Source organism: Saccoglossus kowalevskii, chromosome 18 (genome assembly GCF_978046115.1).
Source record: "Saccoglossus kowalevskii chromosome 18, keSacKowa6.1, whole genome shotgun sequence".
NCBI classification, from domain to species: domain Eukaryota; kingdom Metazoa; phylum Hemichordata; class Enteropneusta; family Harrimaniidae; genus Saccoglossus; species Saccoglossus kowalevskii.
This window is the reverse complement of record NC_140658.1, coordinates 162,271-189,167: the sequence shown is the minus strand read 5'-3', so window position 1 is coordinate 189,167 and position 26,897 is coordinate 162,271. Positions and strand designations below refer to the sequence as shown.

The 26,897-nt window shown below is 32.0% G+C and overlaps 1 protein-coding gene across 1 annotated transcript; it reads right to left on the bottom strand.

Moving 5' to 3' along the window:
* Positions 1-816: 816 nt before the first annotated feature.
* On the bottom strand, positions 817-26,579 carry LOC100371099 (ciliary microtubule inner protein 2C-like). Its single transcript, XM_002733378.4, has 4 exons — positions 26,392-26,579; positions 24,909-25,182; positions 24,213-24,328; positions 817-1,096 (listed from the first exon to the last, which is right to left on the bottom strand). Exons 1-4 carry the CDS (start codon positions 26,460-26,462, stop codon positions 961-963), a joined length of 597 nt encoding a protein of 198 aa, XP_002733424.1. The 5' UTR covers positions 26,463-26,579; the 3' UTR covers positions 817-960.
* Between the last annotated feature and the right edge of the window lie 318 nt (positions 26,580-26,897).

The following is a 26,897-nucleotide window of genomic DNA, read 5'->3' as shown; positions in this document are numbered from 1 at the left end:
TTTTTTTAATTTCTTTCTGTAAGACCCTTTTTATCCTTTCCTAAGGATTTTATGCGTCTAATAAAAATATAATATATGTGCTCCGTGATATCATACTTGACCATAGTCTCATTCTATGTGCTCTGTGATATCATACTTGGTCTTAGTCTCAACCTATGTGCTCCGTGATATCATACTTTGTCTTAGTCTCAACCTATGTGCTCCGTGATATCATACTTGACCATAGTCTCATCCTATGTGCTCCGTGATATCATACTTGACCATAGTCTCATCCTATGTGCTCCGTGATATCATACTTGACCATAGTCTCATCCTATGTGCTCCGTGATATCATACTTGACCATAGTCTCATCCTATGTGCTCCGTGATATCATACTTGACCATAGTCTCAACCTATGTGCTCCGTGATATCATACTTGGTCTTAGTCTCATCCTATGTGCTCCGTGATATCATACTTGACCATAGTCTCATCCTATGTGCTCCGTGATATCATACTTTGTCTTAGTCTCAACCTATGTGCTCCGTGATATCATACTTTGTCTTAGTCTCAACCTATGTGCTCCGTGATATCATACTTTGTCTTAGTCTCAACCTATGTGCTCCGTGATATCATACTTGACCATAGTCTCATCCTATGTGCTCCGTGATATCATACTTGACCATAGTCTCAACCTAATTATGTGATTCGTGACATCATACTTGGCCTTGGTTTCAATATGTGTGTCCGTGATATCATGCATGTCTCACACCACAACAATACACAGGTTGGGCACTGATTTAGGTTAGCACTTCACATATAATTCAGAGAATGGGTATCAATGAAATAAGAATACTTTATTGAATGTTGCATACCCCGGGTAATGTACATTTCTTAAAACAATCTGTGCAAGCTCTGAATCAAAAGTGCGTTTTATATAATAAGTTCCATGCCACTAAGAAATATATTCTGTCTTCACATGTTAGCGACGTTCAAAGTATACATCTCTCATGGCTCGGTCACGTACTGATGACTTGGGTCCGATACTGAGAAGGTTGTGTCTTGTCATTGGCAAGTTATGCTGGTGTGCAGAGTCCATACATTGATTCAGTTCAACCCTGTATTCAACAAAAATAATGTGCGTTAGTTCTACAGTAAAAAATGGTGATAATATCATTAGAACTACAGTCAATCGTATATCATTTGAATACAACTACACTCAACAATGGTGATAATATCATTAGATAAGAATTACAGTCAATAGTGGTGATAATATCATTAGATTATAACTACACTCAACAATGGTGATAATATCATTACATTTGAATTAGTCAATAGTGGTGATAATATTAAATTAGAACTACAGTCAATGGTGGTGATAATATCATTAGATTAGAATTACAGTCAATAGTGGTGATAATATCATTTGATTAGAACTACCAGTACAGTCAATAGTGGTGATAATATCATTAGATTAGAACTACAGTCAATAGTGGTGATAATATCATTAGATTAGAATTACAGTCAATAGTGGTGATTGATAATATCATTATATTATAACTACAGTCAATAGTGGTGATAATATCAGATTATAACTACAGACAATAGTGGTGATAATATCATTTGATTAGAACTACTGGTACAGTCAATAGTGGTGATAATATCATTAGATTAGAATTACAGTCAATACTGGTGATAATATTATTTGATTTTAACTACAGTCAATAGTGGTGATAATATCATTAGATTATAACTACAGTAAATGGTGATGGTACTATCATTAGATTAGAACTACAGTCAATAGTGGTGATAATATCATTAGATTAGAATTACAGTCAATAGTGGTGATGATATTATTTGATTATAACTACAGTCAATAGTGATGATAATATAATTAGATTAGAATTACAGTCAATAGTGGTGATAATATTAGTTTAGAATTACAGTCAATGGTGATGATAATATCATTAGATTATAACTACATTAAATGGTAATGGTAATATCAATAGATTAGAATTACAGTCAATAGTGGTGATAATATCATTAGAATTACAGTCAATATTGGTGATATCATTTGATTATAACTACAGTCAATAGTGGTGATAATATCATTAGAATTACAGTCAATAGTGGTGATATCATTTGATTATAACTACAGTCAATAGTGGTGATAATATTAGATTATAGCTACAGTCAATAGTGGTGATAATATCATTAGAATTAGATTAGAATTACAGTCAATAGTGGTGATAATATAATTAGATTAGAACTACAGTAAATAATGGCGGTGATATCATTAGATTAGAACTACAGTCAATAGTGGTGATATAATCATTCGATTAAAACTACAGTCAATAGTGATGATAATATCATTATATTAGAATTACAATCAATAGTGGTGATAACATCATTAGATTATAACTACAGTCAATAGTGGTGATAATATCATTAGAATTAGATTAGAATTACAGTCAATAGTGGTGATAATATAATTAGATTAGAACTACAGTAAATAATGGCGGTGATATCATTAGATTAGAACTACAGTCAATAGTGGTGATATTATTATTCGATTAGAACTACAGTCAATAGTGGTGATATTATCATTAGATTAAAATTACAGTTAAAAGTGATGATAATATCAGATTAGAACTGCAATAAATGATGATGGTACTATCATTAGAATAGAACTACAGTCAATAGTGGTGATAATATCATTAGATTATTAATAAAGTCAATAGTGGTGATAATATCATTTGATTAGAACTACAGTGAATAGTGGTGATAATATTAGATTAGATTAGATATGGTTGGCCAAGTTAACTCGTTAAGTTACGCAATCAACGACATTAGTCAATATTTTTGGTCAAGCTAACTCGCTGAGTTACACAATTGATCTTGGTCAATATGGTTGGCCAAACTTACCTCGTTATGCAATTGCTATTGTCAGTGTGATTGGTCAAGCTTACTCACTGAGTTACGCAATTGGTCATGGTTATTATGGTTGGCCAAGCTCACTCGCTGATTTATGCAATTGGTATTGGTCAATATGGTTGGCCAAGCTCACTCACCTAGTTATGCATTGTTGGTCAAGCTTACTCAATGATTTATGCAATTGGACATGGTCAATATGGTTGGCAAAGCTCACTCGTCTAGATATGCATGGCTGGTCAAGCGTACTCGCTGATTTATGGATTTATGCAATTGGACATGGTCAATATGGTTGGCAAAGCTCACTCGTCTAGATATGCATGGCTGGTCAAGCTTACTCGCCGATTTATGGATTTATGCAATTGGTATTGGTCAATATGGTTGGCCAAGCTCACTCACCTAGTTATGCATGGTTGGTCAAGCTTACTCACTGATTTATGCAATTGGGCATGGTCAAATATGGTTGGCCAAGCGCACTCGTCTAGATATGCATGGTTGGTCAAGCGTACTCGCTGATTTATGCAATTGGACATGGTCAATATGCATGGCCACACTTACTTGCTTAGTTATGCATGGCTGGTCAAGCTTACTCGATGATTTATGCAATTGGACATGGTCAATATGCATGGCCACACTTACTTGCTTAGTTATGTAATTGGTATTGATTATTATGTTTTGCCAAGCTAACTCGCTGATTTATTTAATTGGTCATGGTCAATATTTTGATAGCCATGCTTACTCATTTAGTTATGCAAATGGTGTTCGTCAGTATGGTTGGTCAAGCTTACTCACTGATTTATGCAATTGGGCATGGTCAAATATGGTTGGCCAAGCGCACTCATCTAGATATGCATGGTTGGTCAAGCGTACTCGCTGATTTATGCAATTGGACATGGTCAATATGCATGGCAACACTTACTTGCTTAGTTATGCATGGCTGGTCAAGCTTACTCGATGATTTATGCAATTGGACATGGTCAATATGCATGGCCACACTTACTTGCTTAGTTATGTAATTGGTATTGATCATTATGTTTTGCCAAGCTAACTCGCTGAGTTATTTAATTGGTCATGGTCAATATTTTGATAGCCATGCTTACTCATTTAGTTATGCAAATGGTGTTCGTCAGTATGGTTGGCCAAGCTTACTCGCTGATTTATGCAAATGGTTTGTAAATATGTTTGATCAAGCTTACTTATTTCTGAAATTGGTATTGGTCAATATGGTTGGCAAAGCTTACTCGCCTAGTTATGCAATTGGTATTGGTCAGTATGGTTGGTTCTGAAATTAATATTTCAATGTATTTAATAATTATCTTAAAGTGGTACAAAGTGTGTACTGCAACATATAATAGAGGAGAATAATAGTACTATAACATACAAAAACGGGACATCACTAGTACTGCAACACAGAATAGAAAATGAAAGTGCTGTAACATACATAAGAGAGAATATTACAAGTACTTCAACATACATATTAGGGACATCACTATTACTGTAACATACACACTATGAATACTGTAGCATATACATAATAGTGATATTACAAGTAATGTAACAATAAGCAGATTACTGGCTCTAGTACTTTATCATACAAAGCACAGTACCAGTACTGTAAAATACATAATAGGAGATTACTAGTGCCATAACATAGAATAAGGAGATTACCAGTACTGTAAAATACATAATAGGGAGATGACTAGTACCGTACATAACAAAGGATAAGGAGATTACCAGTACTGTAACATGCATAATAGGGTGATTACTAGTACCGTAACAAAGAATAGGGAGATTACAAGTAATGTATCATACTAAATATGAAGAATACTAGTACCATAAAAAGAATAGGGAGATTACCAGTACTGTAAAATACATAATAGGGAGATTACTAGTATTATAACAAAGAATAGAAAGACTACAAGTAATGTAACATACTAAATACTAGTATGGAGATTACTAGTACCATAATAAGTACTGTAAAATTCATAATAGGGAGATTACTAGTACTACTACTTTACCATACAGAAGAAGGAAGAAGTACTCTAGCATACAGAATATGGCTGATTATCAATATGGTAACATACATAATATGGCTGATTACTATCATTACCACTTTACCATAAAGAATAGGGGGAAGTAATGTAGCATACAGAATATGACTGATTACTAATACTGTAACATACTTTTTAACGATATTACTATCACTACTATTTTACTATACAGAATAGGGCAGAAGTATTGTAGCATACAGAATATGACTGATTACTAATACTGTAACATACATAATATGGATATTACTATCACTAGTACTATACTATACAGAATAGGGGGGAAGTGTTGTAGCATACAGAATATGGCTGATTACTATCATTACCACTTTACCATACAGAGTAGGGGAAAAGTATTGTAGCAAACAGAATATGGCTGATTACTAATACTGTAGCATACATAATATGGCTGATTACTAATATTGTAACATACATAATATGGATATTACTAGCATTACCACTTTACCATACAGGATAGGGAGAAAGTACTGTAGCATGCATAAAATGGCTGATTACTAATACTGTAACAAACATAATAAGGATATTACTATCCCTAGTACTATACCATACAGAATAGGGGGGAGTACTGCAGCATATAGAATATGACTGATTACTAATACTGTAACACACATAATAAAGATATTACTATCACTAGTACTACATGTATACTATACTATACAAAATAGGGGGGAGTACTGTAGCATACAGAATATGACTGATTACTAATATTGTAACAAACATAATAAGGATATTACTATCACTAGTACTATACCATACAAAATAGGGGAAAAGTATTGTAACATACAGAATATGGCTGATTACTAATACTGTAACATACATAATATAGATATTACTATCATTAGTACTATACTATACAGAATAGGGGGAGTACTATAGCATACAGAATATGACTGATTACTAATATTGTAACACACATAATAAGGATATTACTATCACTAGTACTATACTATACAGAATAGGGGGGAGTACTGTAGCATACAGAATATGACTGATTACTAATACTGTAACAAACATAATAAGGATATTACTATCATTAGTACTATGCCATACAGAATGGGGGGAGTACTATAGCATACAGAATATGACTGATTACTAATATTGTAACAAACATAATAAGGATATTACTATCACTAGTACTATACCATACAGAATAGGGGAAAAGTATTGTAGCATACAGAATATGACTGATTACTAATACTGTAACATACATAATATGGATATTACTATTATTAGTACTATACCATACAAAATACGGGAAAAGTATTGTAGCATACAGAATATGACTGATTACTAATACTGTTACACAAATAATATGGATATTACTATCACTAGTACTATACCATACAGAATAGGGGGAGTACTGTAGCATACAGAATATGACTGATTACTAATACTGTAACATACATAATATGGATATTACTATCAATAGTACTATATCATACAGAATAGGGGAAAAGTATTGTAGCATACAGAATATGACTGATTACTAATACTGTAACATACATAATATGGATATTACTATTATTAGTACTATACCATACAGAATAGGGGAAAAGTATTGTAGCATACAGAATATGACTGATTACTAATACTGTTACACACGTAATATGGATATTACTATCACTAGTACTATACCATACAGAATAGGGGAAAAGGATTGTAGCAAACAGAATATGGCGGATTACTAATACTGTAGCATACATAATATGGCTGATACTAATACTGTAACATACATAATATGGATATTACTAGCATTACCACTTTACCATGCAGGATAGGGAGAAAGTACTGTAGCATACCGAATATTGCTGATTACTAATACTGTAACATACAAAATATGGATATTATTAGCATTACAACGTTACCATACAGGACAGGGAGAAAGTACTGTAGCATACATAATATGGCTGATTACTAATACTGTAACACACATAATAAGGATATTACTATCACTAGTACTATGCCATACAGAATGGGGGGAGTACTATAGCATACAGAATATGACTGATTACTAATACTGTAACATACATAATATGGATACTACTATCATTAGTACTATACCATACAGAATAGGGGGAGTACTGTAGCATACAGAATATGACTGATTACTAATACTGTAACAAACATAATAAGGATATTACTATCACTAGTACTATACCATACAGAATAGGGGAAGTACTGTTGCATATAGAATATGACTGATTACTAATACTGTAACACACATAATATGGATATTACTATCACTAGTATTATAACATACAGAATAGGGGAAAAGTATTGTAACATACAGAATATGACTGATTACTAATACTGTAACACACATAATATGGATATTACTATCACTAGTACTATACTATACAGAATAGGGGGAGTACTGTAGCATACAGAATATGACTAATTACTAATACTGTAACAAACATAATAAGGATATTACTATACCGTACAGAATAGGGGGGAGTACTGTAGCATATAGAATATGACTGATTACTAATTGTGTAACACACATAATATGGATATTACTATCACTAGTACTATACTATACAGAATAGGGGGAGTACTGTAGCATACAGAATATGACTGATTACTAATACTGTAACACACATAATAAGGATGTTACTATCACTAGTACTATACTATACAGAATAGGGGGAGTACTGTAGCATACAGAATATGACTGATTACTAATACTGTAACAAACATAATAAGGATATTACTATCCCTAGTACTATACCATACAGAATAGGGGGAGTACTGCAGCATATAGAATATGACTGATTACTAATACTGTAACACACATAATAAGGATATTACTATCACTAGTACTATACTATACTATACAGAATAGGGGGGAGTACTGTAGCATTCAGAATATGACTGATTATTAATACTGTAACAAACATAATAAGGATATTACTATCATTAGTACTATACTATACAGAGGGGGAGTACGGTAGCATACAGAATATGACTGATTACTAATATTGTAACAAACATAATAAGGATATTACTATCATTAGTACTATGCCATACAGAATAGAGGGGAGTACTGTAGCATATAGAATATGACTGATTACTAATACTGTAACACACATAATATGGATATTACTATCACTAGTACTATACTATACTATACAGAATAGGGAGAGTACTGTTGCATACAGAATATGACTGATTACTAATACTGTAACATACATAATATGGATACTACTATCATTAGTACTATACCATACAGAATAGGGGGAGTACTGTAGCATACAGAATATGACTGATTACTAATACTGTAACAAACATAATAAGGATATTACTATCACTAGTACTATACCATACAGAATAGGGGAAGTACTGTTGCATATAGAATATGACTGATTACTAATACTGTAACACACATAATATGGATATTACTATCACTAGTATTATAACATACAGAATAGGGGAAAAGTATTGTAACATACAGAATATGACTGATTACTAATACTGTAACACACATAATATGGATATTACTATCACTAGTACTATACTATACAGAATAGGGGGAGTACTGTAGCATATAGAATATGACTGATTACTAATACTGTAACACACATAATATGGATATTACTATCACTAGTACTATACCATACAGAATAGGGGAAAAGTATTGTAGCATACAGAATATGACTGATTACTAATACTGTAACACACATAATATGGATATTACTATCACTAGTACTATACTATACAGAATAGGGGGAGTACTGTAGCATACAGAATATGACTAATTACTAATACTGTAACATAATAAGGATATTACTATACCATATAGAATAGGGGGAGTACTGTAGCATATAGAATATGACTGATTACTAATTATGTAACACACATAATATGGATATTACTATCACTAGTACTATACTATACTATACAGAATAGGGGGGAGTACTGTAGCATACAGAATATGACTGATTACTAATACTGTAACACACATAATAAGGATATTACTATCACTAGTACTATACTATACAGAATATGGGGAGTACTGTGTAATACAGAATATGACTGATTACTAATACTGTAACAAACATAATAAGGATATTACTATCCCTAGTACTATACCATACAGAATAGGGGGGAGTACTGCAGCATATAGAATATGACTGATTACTAATACTGTAACACACATAATAAAGATATTACTATCACTAGTACTATACTATACTATACAGAATAGGGGGGAGTACTGGAGTATACAGAATATGACTGATTACTAATACTGTAACAAACATAATAAGGATATCACTATCATTAGTACTATACTATACAGAATAGGGGGAGTACTGTAGCATACAGAATATGACTGATTACTAATACTGTAACAAACATAATAAGGATATTACTATCATTAGTACTATGCCATACAGAATGGGGGGAGTACTATAGCATACAGAATATGACTGATTACTAATATAGTAACAAACATAATAAGGATATTACTATCACTAGTACTATACCATACAGAATAGGGGAAAAGTATTGTAGCATACAGAATATGACTGATTACTAATACTGTTACACACGTAATATGGATATTACTATCACTAGTACTATACCATACAGAATAGGGGAAAAGTATTGTAGCAAACAGAATATGGCGGATTACTAATACTGTAGCATACATAATATGGCTGATACTAATACTGTAACATACATAATATGGATATTACTAGCATTACCACTTTACCATGCAGGATAGGGAGAAAGTACTGTAGCATACCGAATATTGCTGATTACTAATACTGTAACATACAAAATATGGATATTATTAGCATTACAACGTTACCATACAGGACAGGGAGAAAGTACTGTAGCATACATAATATGGCTGATTACTAATACTGTAACACACATAATAAGGATATTACTATCACTAGTACTATGCCATACAGAATGGGGGGAGTACTATAGCATACAGAATATGACTGATTACTAATACTGTAACATACATAATATGGATATTAGTATCACTAGTACTATACCATATAGAATGGGGGAGTACTGTAGCATATAGAATATGCCTGATTACTAATACTGTAACAAACATAATATGGATATTACTATCACTAGTACTATATCATACAGAATAGAGGGGAGTACTGTAGCATATAGAATATGACTGATTACTAATACTGTAACACACATAATATGGATATTACTATCACTAGTACTATACTATACTCTACAGAATAGGGAAAGTACTGTAGCATACAGAATATGACTGATTACTAATACTGTAACATACATAATATGGATACTACTATCATTAGTACTATACTATACAGAATAGGGGGAGTACTGTAGCATACAGAATATGACTGATTACTAATACTGTAACAAACATAATAAGGATATTACTATCACTAGTACTATACCATACAGAATAGGGGAAGTACTGTTGCATATAGAATATGACTGATTACTAATACTGTAACACACATAATATGGATATTACTATCACTAGTATTATAACATACAGAATAGGGGAAAAGTATTGTAACATACAGAATATGACTGATTACTAATACTGTAACACACATAATATGGATATTACTATCACTAGTACTATACTATACAGAATAGGGGGAGTACTGTAGCATACAGAATATGACTAATTACTAATACTGTAACAAACATAATAAGGATATTACTATACCGTACAGAATAGGGGGGAGTACTGTAGCATATAGAATATGACTGATTACTAATTGTGTAACGCACATAATATGGATATTACTATCACTAGTACTATACTATACAGAATAGGGGGAGTACTGTAGCATACAGAATATGACTGATTACTAATACTGTAACACACATAATAAGGATGTTACTATCACTAGTACTATACTATACAGAATAGGGGGAGTACTGTAGCATACAGAATATGACTGATTACTAATACTGTAACAAACATAATAAGGATATTACTATCCCTAGTACTATACCATACAGAATAGGGGGAGTACTGCAGCATATAGAATATGACTGATTACTAATACTGTAACACACATAATAAGGATATTACTATCACTAGTACTATACTATACTATACAGAATAGGGGGGAGTACTGTAGCATTCAGAATATGACTGATTATTAATACTGTAACAAACATAATAAGGATATTACTATCATTAGTACTATACTATACAGAGGGGGAGTACGGTAGCATACAGAATATGACTGATTACTAATATTGTAACAAACATAATAAGGATATTACTATCATTAGTACTATGCCATACAGAATAGAGGGGAGTACTGTAGCATATAGAATATGACTGATTACTAATACTGTAACACACATAATATGGATATTACTATCACTAGTACTATACTATACTATACAGAATAGGGAGAGTACTGTTGCATACAGAATATGACTGATTACTAATACTGTAACATACATAATATGGATACTACTATCATTAGTACTATACCATACAGAATAGGGGGAGTACTGTAGCATACAGAATATGACTGATTACTAATACTGTAACAAACATAATAAGGATATTACTATCACTAGTACTATACCATACAGAATAGGGGAAGTACTGTTGCATATAGAATATGACTGATTACTAATACTGTAACACACATAATATGGATATTACTATCACTAGTATTATAACATACAGAATAGGGGAAAAGTATTGTAACATACAGAATATGACTGATTACTAATACTGTAACACACATAATATGGATATTACTATCACTAGTACTATACTATACAGAATAGGGGGAGTACTGTAGCATATAGAATATGACTGATTACTAATACTGTAACACACATAATATGGATATTACTATCACTAGTACTATACCATACAGAATAGGGGAAAAGTATTGTAGCATACAGAATATGACTGATTATTAATACTGTAACACACATAATATGGATATTACTATCACTAGTACTATACTATACAGAATAGGGGGAGTACTGTAGCATACAGAATATGACTAATTACTAATACTGTAACATAATAAGGATATTACTATACTATACAGAATAGGGGGAGTACTGTAGCATATAGAATATGACTGATTACTAATTATGTAACACACATAATATGGATATTACTATCACTAGTACTATACTATACTATACAGAATAGGGGGGAGTACTGTAGCATACAGAATATGACTGATTACTAATACTGTAACACACATAATAAGGATATTACTATCACTAGTACTATACTATACAGAATATGGGGAGTACTGTGTAATACAGAATATGACTGATTACTAATACTGTAACAAACATAATAAGGATATTACTATCCCTAGTACTATACCATACAGAATAGGGGGGGAGTACTGCAGCATATAGAATATGACTGATTACTAATACTGTAACACACATAATAAAGATATTACTATCACTAGTACTATACTATACTATACAGAATAGGGGGGAGTACTGGAGCATACAGAATATGACTGATTACTAATACTGTAACAAACATAATAAGGATATCACTATCATTAGTACTATACTATACAGAATAGGGGGAGTACTGTAGCATACAGAATATGACTGATTACTAATACTGTAACAAACATAATAAGGATATTACTATCATTAGTACTATGCCATACAGAATGGGGGGAGTACTATAGCATACAGAATATGACTGATTACTAATATAGTAACAAACATAATAAGGATATTACTATCACTAGTACTATACCATACAGAATAGGGGAAAAGTATTGTAGCATGCAGAATATGGCTGATTACTAATACTGTAACATACATAAGATGGATATTACTATCATTAGTACTATGCCATAAAGAATAGGGGAGTACTATAGCATACAGAATATGACTAATTACTAATACTGTAACAAACATAATAAGGATATTACTATACCATATAGAATAGGGGGAGTACTGTAGCATATAGAATATGACTGATTACTAATTATGTAACACACATAATATGGATATTACTATCACTAGTACTATACTATACAGAATAGGGGGAGTACTGTAGCATACAGAATATGACTGATTACTAATACTGTAACACACATAATAAGGATATTACTATCACTAGTACTATACTATACAGAATATGGGGAGTACTGTGTAATACAGAATATGACTGATTACTAATACTGTAACAAACATAATAAGGATATTACTATCCCTAGTACCGTACCATACAGAATAGGGGGAGTACTGTAGCATATAGAATATGACTGATTACTAATTATGTAACACACATAATATGGATATTACTATCACTAGTACTATACTATACAGAATAGGGGGAGTACTGTAGCATACAGAATATGACTGATTACTAATACTGTAACACACATAATAAGGATATTACTATCACTAGTACTATACTATACAGAATAGGGGGAGTACTGTGTAATACAGAATATGACTGATTACTAATACTGTAACAAACATAATAAGGATATTATTATCCCTAGTACTATACCATACAGAATAGGGGGAGTACTGCAGCATATAGAATATGACTGATTACTAATACTGTAACACACATAATAAGGATATTACTATCACTAGTACTATACTATACTATACAGAATAGGGGGGAGTACTGGAGCATACAGAATATGACTGATTATTAATATTGTAACAAACATAATAAGGATATTACTATCACTAGTACTATACCATACAGAATAGGGGAAAAGTATTGTAGCATGCAGAATATGGCTGATTACTAATACTGTAACATACATAAGATGGATATTACTATCATTAGTACTATGCCATAAAGAATAGGGGGAGTACTATAGCATACAGAATATGACTAATTACTAATACTGTAACAAACATAATAAGGATATTACTATACCATATAGAATAGGGGGAGTACTGTAGCATATAGAATATGACTGATTACTAATTATGTAACACACATAATATGGATATTACTATCACTAGTACTATACTATACAGAATAGGGGGAGTACTGTAGCATACAGAATATGACTGATTACTTATACTGTAACAAACATAATAAGGATATCACTATCATTAGTACTATACTATACAGAATAGGGGGAGTACTGTAGCATACAGAATATGACTGATTACTAATATTGTAACAAACATAATAAGGATATTACTATCACTAGTACTATACCATACAAAATAGGGGAAAAGTATTGTAACATACAGAATATGGCTGATTACTAATACTGTAACATACATAAGATGGATATTACTATCATTAGTACTATACTATACAGAACAGGGGGGAGTACTGTAGCATACAGAATATGACTGATTACTAATACTGTAACAAACATAATAAGGATATTATTATCCCTAGTACTATACCATACAGAATAGGGGGAGTACTGCAGCATATAGAATATGACTGATTACTAATACTGTAACACACATAATAAGGATATTACTATCACTAGTACTATACTATACTATACAGAATAGGGGGGAGTACTGGAGCATACAGAATATGACTGATTACTAATACTGTAACAAACATAATAAGGATATCACTATCATTAGTACTATACTATACAGAATAGGGGGAGTACTGTAGCATACAGAATATGACTGATTACTAATATTGTAACAAACATAATAAGGATATTACTATCACTAGTACTATACCATACAGAATAGGGGAAAAGTATTGTAGCATGCAGAATATGGCTGATTACTAATACTGTAACATACATAAGATGGATATTACTATCATTAGTACTATGCCATAAAGAATAGGGGGAGTACTATAGCATACAGAATATGACTAATTACTAATACTGTAACAAACATAATAAGGATATTACTATACCATATAGAATAGGGGGAGTACTGTAGCATATAGAATATGACTGATTACTAATTATGTAACACACATAATATGGATATTACTATCACTAGTACTATACTATACAGAATAGGGGGAGTACTGTGTAATACAGAATATGACTGATTACTAATACTGTAACAAACATAATAAGGATATTATTATCCCTAGTACTATACCATACAGAATAGGGGGAGTACTGCAGCATATAGAATATGACTGATTACTAATACTGTAACACACATAATAAGGATATTACTATCACTAGTACTATACTATACTATACAGAATAGGGGGGAGTACTGGAGCATACAGAATATGACTGATTACTAATACTGTAACAAACATAATAAGGATATCACTATCATTAGTACTATACTATACAGAATAGGGGGAGTACTGTAGCATACAGAATATGACTGATTACTAATATTGTAACAAACATAATAAGGATATTACTATCACTAGTACTATACCATACAGAATAGGGGAAAAGTATTGTAGCATGCAGAATATGGCTGATTACTAATACTGTAACATACATAAGATGGATATTACTATCATTAGTACTATGCCATAAAGAATAGGGGGAGTACTATAGCATACAGAATATGACTAATTACTAATACTGTAACAAACATAATAAGGATATTACTATACCATATAGAATAGGGGGAGTACTGTAGCATATAGAATATGACTGATTACTAATTATGTAACACACATAATATGGATATTACTATCACTAGTACTATACTATACAGAATAGGGGGAGTACTGTAGCATACAGAATATGACTGATTACTTATACTGTAACAAACATAATAAGGATATCACTATCATTAGTACTATACTATACAGAATAGGGGGAGTACTGTAGCATACAGAATATGACTGATTACTAATATTGTAACAAACATAATAAGGATATTACTATCACTAGTACTATACCATACAAAATAGGGGAAAAGTATTGTAACATACAGAATATGGCTGATTACTAATACTGTAACATACATAAGATGGATATTACTATCATTAGTACTATACTATACAGAACAGGGGGGAGTACTGTAGCATACAGAATATGACTGATTACTAATACTGTAACAAACATAATAAGGATATTACTATCACTAGTACTATGTCATACAGAATAGGGGGAGTACTATAGCATACAGAATATGACTGATTACTAATATTGTAACAAACATAATAAGGATATTACTATCACTAGTACTATACTATACAGAATAGGGGGGGAGTACTGTAGCATACAGAATATGACTGATTACTAATACTGTAACAAACATAATAAGGATATTACTATCATTAGTACTATGCCATACAGAATGGGGGGAGTACTATAGCATACAGAATATGACTGATTACTAATATAGTAACAAACATAATAAGGATATTACTATCACTAGTACTATACCATACAGAATAGGGGAAAAGTATTGTAGCATGCAGAATATGGCTGATTACTAATACTGTAACATACATAAGATGGATATTACTATCATTAGTACTATGCCATAAAGAATAGGGGGAGTACTATAGCATACAGAATATGACTAATTACTAATACTGTAACAAACATAATAAGGATATTACTATACCATATAGAATAGGGGGAGTACTGTAGCATATAGAATATGACTGATTACTAATTATGTAACACACATAATATGGATATTACTATCACTAGTACTATACTATACAGAATAGGGGGGAGTACTGTAGCATACAGAATATGACTGATTACTAATACTGTAACACACATAATAAGGATATTACTATCACTAGTACTATACTATACAGAATATGGGGAGTACTGTGTAATACAGAATATGACTGATTACTAATACTGTAACAAACATAATAAGGATATTACTATCCCTAGTACTATACCATACAGAATAGGGGGGGAGTACTGCAGCATATAGAATATGACTGATTACTAATACTGTAACACACATAATAAAGATATTACTATCACTAGTACTATACTATACTATACAGAATAGGGGGGAGTACTGCAGCATACAGAATATGACTGATTACTAATACTGTAACAAACATAATAAGGATATCACTATCATTAGTACTATACTATACAGAATAGGGGGAGTACTGTAGCATACAGAATATGACTGATTACTAATACTGTAACAAACATAATAAGGATATTACTATCATTAGTACTATGCCATACAGAATGGGGGGAGTACTGGAGCATACAGAATATGACTGATTACTAATATAGTAACAAACATAATAAGGATATTACTATCACTAGTACTATACCATACAGAATAGGGGAAAAGTATTGTAGCATGCAGAATATGGCTGATTACTAATACTGTAACATACATAAGATGGATATTACTATCACTAGTACTATATCATACAGAATAGGGGGGAGTACTGGAGCATACAGAATATGACTGATTACTAATACTGTAACATACATAAGATGGATATTACTATCATTAGTACTATACTATACAGAATAGGGGGGAGTACTGTAGCATACAGAATATGACTAATTACTAATACTGTAACAAACATAATAAGGATATTACTATACCATACAGAATAGGGGGAGTACTGTAGCATATAGAATATGACTGATTACTAATACTGTAACACACATAATATGGATATTACTATCACTAGTACTATACTATACAGAATAGGGGGAAGTACTGTAGCATATAGAATATGACTGATTACTAATACTGTAACATACATAAGATGGATATTACTATCACTAGTACTATACTATACAGAACAGGGGGAGTACAGTAGCATACAAAATATGACTGATTACTAATATTGTAACAAACATGATAAGGATATTACTATCACTAGTACTATACCATACAGAATAGGGGGGAGTACTGTAGCATACAGAATATGACTGATTACTAATACTGTAACATACATAATATGGATATTACTATCATTAGTACTAAAAGAGAGAACTTCATGAAAAACCAGCTGCCTCAAAATAACACCAAAAAATATATATATAATGATATACATGTAGAGTCTGAAAAAATGGCACAGATAGGAAAGCCATGTTTTGCTTTAGCTATTAAGAAATTATTAATTAAACACAATATGCATACTGTTTGGGAGAATAGGTTTATCTCCCAAATTATCGATGAAACAACGTTGTTAATTGGAAAGAAAGAGAGAGATTGTTATTTCAAAAGTTGGAAAGATGCTAATTTTGACGATGTTCGTAGATCCTCAAATAGTAGAAATAAGTTACACATGTTTCGCCAATTTAAAACAAATATTTTTTATGAGAATTATTTGGATATCGTTCGTGTTCCCCTGTACAGATAAGCTTTAACTAAACTCCGGTGCTCTAATCATAAGTTACACATTGAGACCGGTAGATATTATGGAACTCCAGTGGAAAATAGAACCTGCCAAATATGTATAGATGCTGTTGAAGATGAAACTCATTTTCTGGTAGTTTGTCCAGCATATAACCACATTCGAAAACCGCTTTTTGATCGAATTAACCGCATTGAACCACAATTCGAGTTCCTTTCGCCTATCCGTAAACTTACATATATTTTTTCTCAGGATAACCATGAAATCATCCAAATTATTGCAAGATTTGTATACACAGCTTTTTAGATTAGATATAATTTGTTAGTGTAAGTTCTCCAATAGATGAGTTGTATATGTGTGTGTATGTGTATATATATATAATACTTTATTTTATTGAGGCGATTAAAGTCACGCCTGTAACTTTCGCATTGTAACCTGTTCCCCCATGTTAGTGGGGTATATTTCTTTAGAGAAATGAAAATAAAATAATAATAATAATAATAATAATAATAATATAATAATATTTTCACAGTATTACTATTCATTTTACTATTTTTTTTATTATTATTATTCCTTATGTATTTTATTGTTCCAGATATCCTTATTGTATTCTAATCTAGATCCCAGAGGGGATACAATATCAAAAAAGGTTGTTATTATTACCATACATAATAGGGGGCAGTACTGTAGCATACAGAATATGACTGATTACTAATACTGTAACACACATAATAAGGATATTACTATCACTAGTACTATACCATACAGAATAAGGGGTAGTACTGTAGCATACATAATATGGCTGATTACTAATACTGTAACATACATAATATGGATATTACTATCATTACCACTTTAGTATACAGAATAGAGGAGAATACTAGTACTAGAAGTATGTGAAAACAATATGAAACGATGTGATAGTTTGAAGCTTAAATAAATAAATGTTCATTTTTCATAACATAATTTATTTATTATATATAAACTACAATGTGTATAGAACATGATTTTAAAAATATTTCTTCTTGATTTATATTCTAAAACATAATTGTTGTTATAATATTCATTGTGAGAGGAACTATACAACAATGCAAGAATTTATCTTCCAATAAAATATAAAATACAACATTCTGACAATATACTAATTTGCGGAAATAATAATAATGTACATTCTGTCACATGATCTAAATGTATTTGTAATTGACATTGAACTAACCCTGGGTACACCCACACGCCTAAATACAGTGTCAGACAAGTTGGCAGGGTTCTTTCTATAACATTAGAATTTGTTTTACAGAAAATCATGGCACACTCATTACATGTATTAATATTTAATTACGTTACTGCAATCTTTAAGTGTATAAGGCATTAGAATAATGTTGCAAAAATAGTATTTTATATTAAGTACTGTGCTATAATGGGAAGGATATATTAAAGCAATTATGTACTATAATATTGATAGATTGCATACTATTTGAGTTTGGGCAGGATATACTATGTTCTAGAAATATCCTACCATATGTTATTTGTAGATACACTATGTCACGATTATGATACACTGCTATATGTTGTTGGTAGGAATGTGATACACTTTGTTAGGGATATGATATACTATGGCATAGATATGAAACACTATGTTATGAATATGATATACTATGTTGTGGATATGATATCAGTGTTCTCCATGGGTTGAAAATTTAGCCTGGCTGGCCAAATGCGAGCGCCAAAGGCGTGTACCCGCAAGGGAGGGTCCGGAAAAAGTTTTGAAATTTAGATGCAATCTAGGACGTTTTCCCGGCATAAATCTCGGCAACCTCAAGGCAATTTTTCATTGTAAAATGCACCGGCAATGGAAAAAAGCGATAAGATTTTTTTTATTTTATTTAAACTATAAAAACAAATTAATAGCCCGACTGCGCCAGTCTATTGCTTACCTAACACCTTGACTTACGTTAACGCCATGTTAAAGCATGGTAGTCGTCGCGCAGCGTGTGTTCAAATTTCATGTAAATAAACAATGTATTTTATACGCGTTGTATACGTTGCTATGAGTCCCATATTGAACAGGACGCGGCATGTCAACTGTCGTCCTTTAAAATTGCGTTAGGACCGTGCCAACGCCTCGTTAATGCAGGTCAGCTTTGCGTTAACGGAAGCAGCTTAATAACTTCGATAGCTTTGTTTGCATGCAAATGAAGAGAACAATAGTGTTCTGTGTTACGTGATCGCGTGTGCAACAAAGCTGGTCGAAAAGATCTGTAGACTCCAGAATTTAAATTTGGGCGAACGTTTCACATTTTCAATAAAAAATAAAACTACGTATTTTTTTTATGTCCAATGTCATTTTGATTATATAAAAAAATGATGTAGTCACGTTGCAACAGTTATTAGAATGATACAGAGCGACTTACAAAGTATCATTTTTTGCTTACGTTGTTGGCAAAAATGTGTGCATTTAGTTCACATACAATTCGATAAAATACTGACTAACGTAAAGTCGTACAAATTGTACTTTGATTTTTGTCCAAATTCGGTAATCATTCGTTTCTTAGATATACCAATTCAGTTTGACAATAACACCTTGGATTTATGATAAGTAAAAGAAGCCTTTCGCAAACCAAACAGCTGTGTCAGACGGGAAGTGACACTGACATGTCTTATTCTGTCATTTTATGCATGTGCCTTTACCAAAATTCATTAGACAAAATGTATACTTTTTGTGTGCAAAAAGTATACAAATTCTGAATAAATTTGTACATTTTATGTATAATTTTTGTATACAAGAAGTACCCTATATTTGGAACAGATTTGTATACAAAAGGTATGCAAATACTATACAAATAGTATACAAAAAATTTACAAAGCTCAATTCATAAATAGGGCATTTATTTAACAAAATGAAATTCAACTTCATTGTGCGTTTCATTTGTGCTAGTGTATGGTCTTATTACACAACAGCATGTATTTGTATTTACCCATATTTAGATTTCAATTTATCAATTGTTTATGCTTACCTGACTGGCTATAGTACATTCTTTTACAACCTATGTTGTATCTGTTTGAGATACATGTCAGCCAAGGATGTACAACAAACTGATTGTGATGAGAGTAATACTGATTTATTTCATTGTATTTTCCTCAACTGAAAATGCCAAAACTAGATATATAATGGAAAATTAAATTTTAATTTAGTTAAATTGATTAAAAAAAAGTTCATAAAATTGGCAATAAGTCATGTTAGGAGCCAAAACAGGATAATTTTTAATATATGCAAATTAGGCAAACTCTAAACAACTCTCGTGGGAAATGTGTTATACACTCTTCTTATAATGACTGAATTCTTTTAGTAAACTGTAGTAAAAATATAATTTTACTGATATCCAAAAATATAGATTAGTATTCTTGTAATTAATCTGTTAAAAATGTTTTTATACTCTCTTATGAATATTAAGTTCCATATTTGTGTACAGTTTATGTATACATATATTGTATTATTGAGCATAGTTAAGTTTATTCAGATTCTAACTCCAATTTTTGTACATTCTATGTATACATAAATAATACTAATATTTGTCAAGATGCCAAGTCAATAATTTGTACAATTAATGTATACATAAATTATACTTCATTCTGACATGATTCTAACATAAATTTTTTTGGTTACTCTTTTTTTCTTAGTCATGATATTGTACATTTTGTACAATTTTTGTAAATTATTGAATCCTATACAAAAAGTCTGTACATTTCTAGTATACAACAAATATACATTAATGAATTTGTATAAAGTGTGTATACAAATAATGTACTGCTGTTTTCTTGTATGTATGAATTTTGTATACAAATAATGTAAACAATTTCAAAAAAGTATACTTTTTGTACAGAATATGTATACAATTAATATACTATTGGGGCGGACAATTTGGTAAGGGTATTTATCACCAATTCCAAAAGTAAAAGTCGTAACTTTCGAAGTATTACGAGTATTATGACTCGTTCATACAATTCACTTATGTTTATTGCACTTAAATAAAGTTTAAAATAGCCGAGCCTTCCTGATTTGAGCCTCCTGTTGATTAATGTTTATTCTTTGTCTGTATTCCAGACAAAATGTTCAAGATCGGTAAACAAGAAATGGACAAACTAAAATGTCTTGTGTGTTTCACGTGCGACATGATTATTAAAAAAGCGATCATGTACATCCCATAAATCTAACCTTGCACACATAATCTTGCATTGACGTGTTGTTTTTTTCAAAAGCGACGTTGCCTTTCAGTTAACTCTTCACGTTCCTGGTATTTGTGAATTAAAACATATTTGCGTTATTCGAAAAGCAGCACACTAAGTAAACGATGTTGAAGTATTCAAAGCCAAAACAGAGTTGCATCCAAGTTGTGTTATTACAGAGCCGCCGGATATACCGCCGGTAATAACAATTTTGCTAAATGGACGCGCAGACCATGAAAGAAAAAGCTTGCTAAGGTAACACACCAGTTCAGTGCGTGACTTGGGGTCAAACTTTGGTCAACTTACACTTGATGTCAGCATCGCCGTGTAGCAAGTTTCGCAAAGTACTTTAAGTTCAATTGCGCCCCAAAATGATGTCGACGATTACACAGTTGTCGCAGCGCATGTTGTACTAAGTCCATGATACACCCTGTTTCGACTCCGGCTTGCTTTTCCTTCTTAGTGCATGTTCTTGTTCACGTAAAATGCCACCTCTCACTAATGTATTAAAACACTTATACTTATGCGGGATTATATTTGGTCATTTAAGCATGGCGAATTTTACCTTGGCAGCACGATATTTAGCCTGGCGGCGTATGATTTTACCTTGGTGGCCCGCCCTACCAAATCAACTCGGGGAGAACACTGGATATACTATGTTATGGATACAATATACTATGGCAAGGATATGATACACTAGGTTATGAATATGATATACTATGTTATGGATAGGATATACTATATTATATTATGAATATTATATACTATGGCATGGATATGATACACTATGATATGAAAATGATATAAATATACTATGTTAGAGGTATGCAGTGCACTTAATAGATAGAACTTATAGCATATAATTTATGAGTGATTGGTGCAGTCAGTGTATGTATGCTTGATTCATATAAATATTTACATGTCACACGGCCTTGACAATACAATCATTACAAGAAATTTGCATAAATCTTTGGTGTACAAATACATCTATATTAAGCTTTCATTCTGCTAATGACAAATAAAACAGTTAAAATATGGGTATGAAACTGCATACATACAACATCACTTTCTACATGTTCCAATATCTTTTTTTTTTATGTTTCACACCCCTATTTTAGCAACTGTCACCACAGCAACCAACTCATCACCATTGCCACTTTAACAATATATTAGCTCTGTATCTGTTTTTTATTCAAGATATTAAACCTGAGAGCAATGTATGATATCTGCTTGACTCAAAGCACAAATAATTTTGAAAATTGGTGATTTTCTGTTCACTATGAGATCTTGCGTAATGCATAAAAGATATGGATCAGACATCTGCCTCAAAAACATGAATTTCTTTATAGTTCAATGTCAAAATACATATCTTTCAGAAAAGCTAGAGTATGGCGATATATCCTTACTCTAAATTGGCCATCATCAAATGTGTATAGCATATTATTAAATGTGGAAATACTCCCAAAAATAGCATCTGTCAAATCCCCTACAACGTTTTGATGCCACTAGGATGCTATGTCCTTCATTTGTTCTTTATATATATTCTATTTTATGTTTAATGCAGGATCTCGCAGTAAACAAAAAATGGTCTATTGGGTATTAGACAGCATGGTGACGAGAAGGCTTATAGAAATATGTCATGCACTGTGTAATCCAGTTGTCTGCATCCATATCATTGATTATTGATTGAGGAAGCCATGCTAATCTTTGTGTTAATAGTGGTAGCAAGGATCACTGCAAACCCATGTTATGGTCACTCCACAGCAAACGGTGCACTTTACTTACAAATAGGCAGTTGGTTTCTTAAACTGATCTTCAGCTTTTCTAGGTAGCATAAAGTAATCTACACGTTGGACTGTTTCTGTTCTGTCTTTGTAATGTTCACGATGTTGCTGCGATAGCTACGAATAGAATTATTTGGAAGACAGTTAAATTGGCGTGTCAATATCACACATTTATTTTTTGGGAGGGTGCCAAAATATTGTAATAGGAAACATTTCATGGCATGTACCATGTATTTGGACCAGAAGCAAATATATTTCTTTAGCCTCTAGTGTGTAATATTACTGATAAACATAATGTCTTCATGCATGTGTTAAAAATTACAACTACCAGAAAAATCAGTTCATGTTCAAGTACACAAACAAATACACAGTGCCAAATCAGTGAATTTAAATTACACAGCTAGCTAAAAATATATCTTACCATGTATTTTGGATTACCCCTCAATGTTGTTTATGATTAATTTAGAAATACTTTTAAGTATTGGTATTTAAAAATACCAATTAAAAGCTGTTTGTCAAACATAATTTTAAAATTACCATAAGCTTCATTCAAATAGCCATGCATAAAAGTTTGAATTGATATTTATAAATATTCACAATTAACAATATCCATGCTGTGTATTACCATTAAAACAGAATTTGAAAAAATATTGATAAATAAATAAAATTAACTCAATTTCAATAAAATAAAATTTACCTTTTCAAATCCCTCTAACTCATCCATTCTGTCATACTGGACATTGTTTAGTTGATATTTGGGCGCTGTTCTGTAACGTTCACGAGTACGATCTCTTGCACTCATTACTAGGTCTGGATTATGTGAATAAAGTGTTGGAAACTGGCCTCCTTTGGAATAATTACTTCTACTATTGTTTAAGACAGCAGACCTGTAGTCCTGAAAATATTTGGCTGTAGCATGTCCATATGTTTCCCCATAGTCATATTTTGTGGTGGGGCAATGACCTCGGTATCTGTCATGTGATCAAACATAGTATACAAGTCAATAAGATGTAATTTGTGTTGTTTACCATATGATGTATCAATGGTGCTGGGTGAATTTATATACCAATGTCCCTCTCAAGTGAAAGTGCTTTAAATATCACATCATTCAAACCATTTTTCTGGAATTCCAAATGTGTTTCTCATCTGCTAGTTTTTTACCTTTAATATATATTATATTCACTCATCCAACTGAAGTGATGGAAATAATTACAAACACAGAAAAACACGGAGTTTGAATATGAAATTAAAATAATTCTGAACTTGTCTTATTAGACAGTTGTTAAGACAGAGTTATAGTAACTAAATATTCATGTACGCTCTCAATAAACAATTTATTTGTCGTGTTCACATCTGTTTTTTTGTGTCCCTTTATGCTGACGTAAGTTACATTAGCATAATAGAAAAGATGAGTGAAAATGTTAGCCTGAAGTTAGGTTTAAAATGGTGGACTACAAAACAAAATAATAGAGGGTAGCCGAGCTACCCATTACTGGAACTATGATAAAGACAAGTGACTACATAGGGTGCGAGATATTTAGATACAACTCCCGCACTTGGTGGGCAATTACCGCGAGACTTTGCAATATCCCCAGACACTCTCCTATGGTTACAATACATACCCGCCTATGCGACAGTTAATCAAAACTACAATTTATTGCATGCTTATGCTCATTCATTTAATAAATAAATTCTATTTTGAACGTTTCACGAAAATGATAAACCTCGTAATATAAACATATAATTCAAAAACCTAAATTATCCTCGTGAGTACAGTTTAGTTTTGAATGCAGTCTTTGATTTGAACTCATCGTTTACTATACAATGATGAATCAATGATATTACTATTCAAAAACCGGTTGGATACGTTCAGACAAGAGTAGCGGCCGTCGTCGACTGAAGAAATCGACAAGAAATCGTTGAGTTTATCGAATTTCGTCTTTTATGTTCATTCCCAGTTTTGTGTTTCAAGTGTTACACAGCATTGATTTACAAAGCAATGGAATAGTTCAACTATGTGGTCTCTGCTCGTGCCCACATATCAAAGGCATATCTGCTGAGGAAAGTGTCTGACGATGTTGCAAAGTGCCTCGGTAGTCGCCTACCAGGTGCGGAAATGAGGTGTACGTAAATATCTTGCGCCCGCTGTAACAGTTATTATTAATCTAAGCCACACTTACCCTGGCATTAATCTGGGTGGAATATACGCAGCATTGTGTGTGGTTATCAGTGTACCGGCACTTCGAGACATCCTGATGTTCACTAAACGTAACTAAATCGTTTAAATGAGTGAATATGTGACGCAATGTTGTGCTAGAACCAAGACAAAATCAATACAATAAGTAAGTAACAGTAAGTTGATAGTGTAAACATGTATCACGCGTTGCTAAGTGATCGAAATTAATCCGCATAGAATAGTTCCAATACTGACAGGCACTAAGCATTTAAACGCCTAATGTTCATGCTGGACATTAAAATAATTTCCTAATAACTCTTGACATGTATGTCATATAATGGAGAGCTTACTTGAACAACTGAAAACGAACGAGTTCACAAATAAAAGTACCGCGTATGAACACAGTAAAGTGCGTAGTAAAATGCGTCGATAGTAGTCACCACAGGGGGCGCTGTTCAGAATAACTCGACTTGACGCCATATTTTTATCCGGTTTTCTGATCACTTTTAT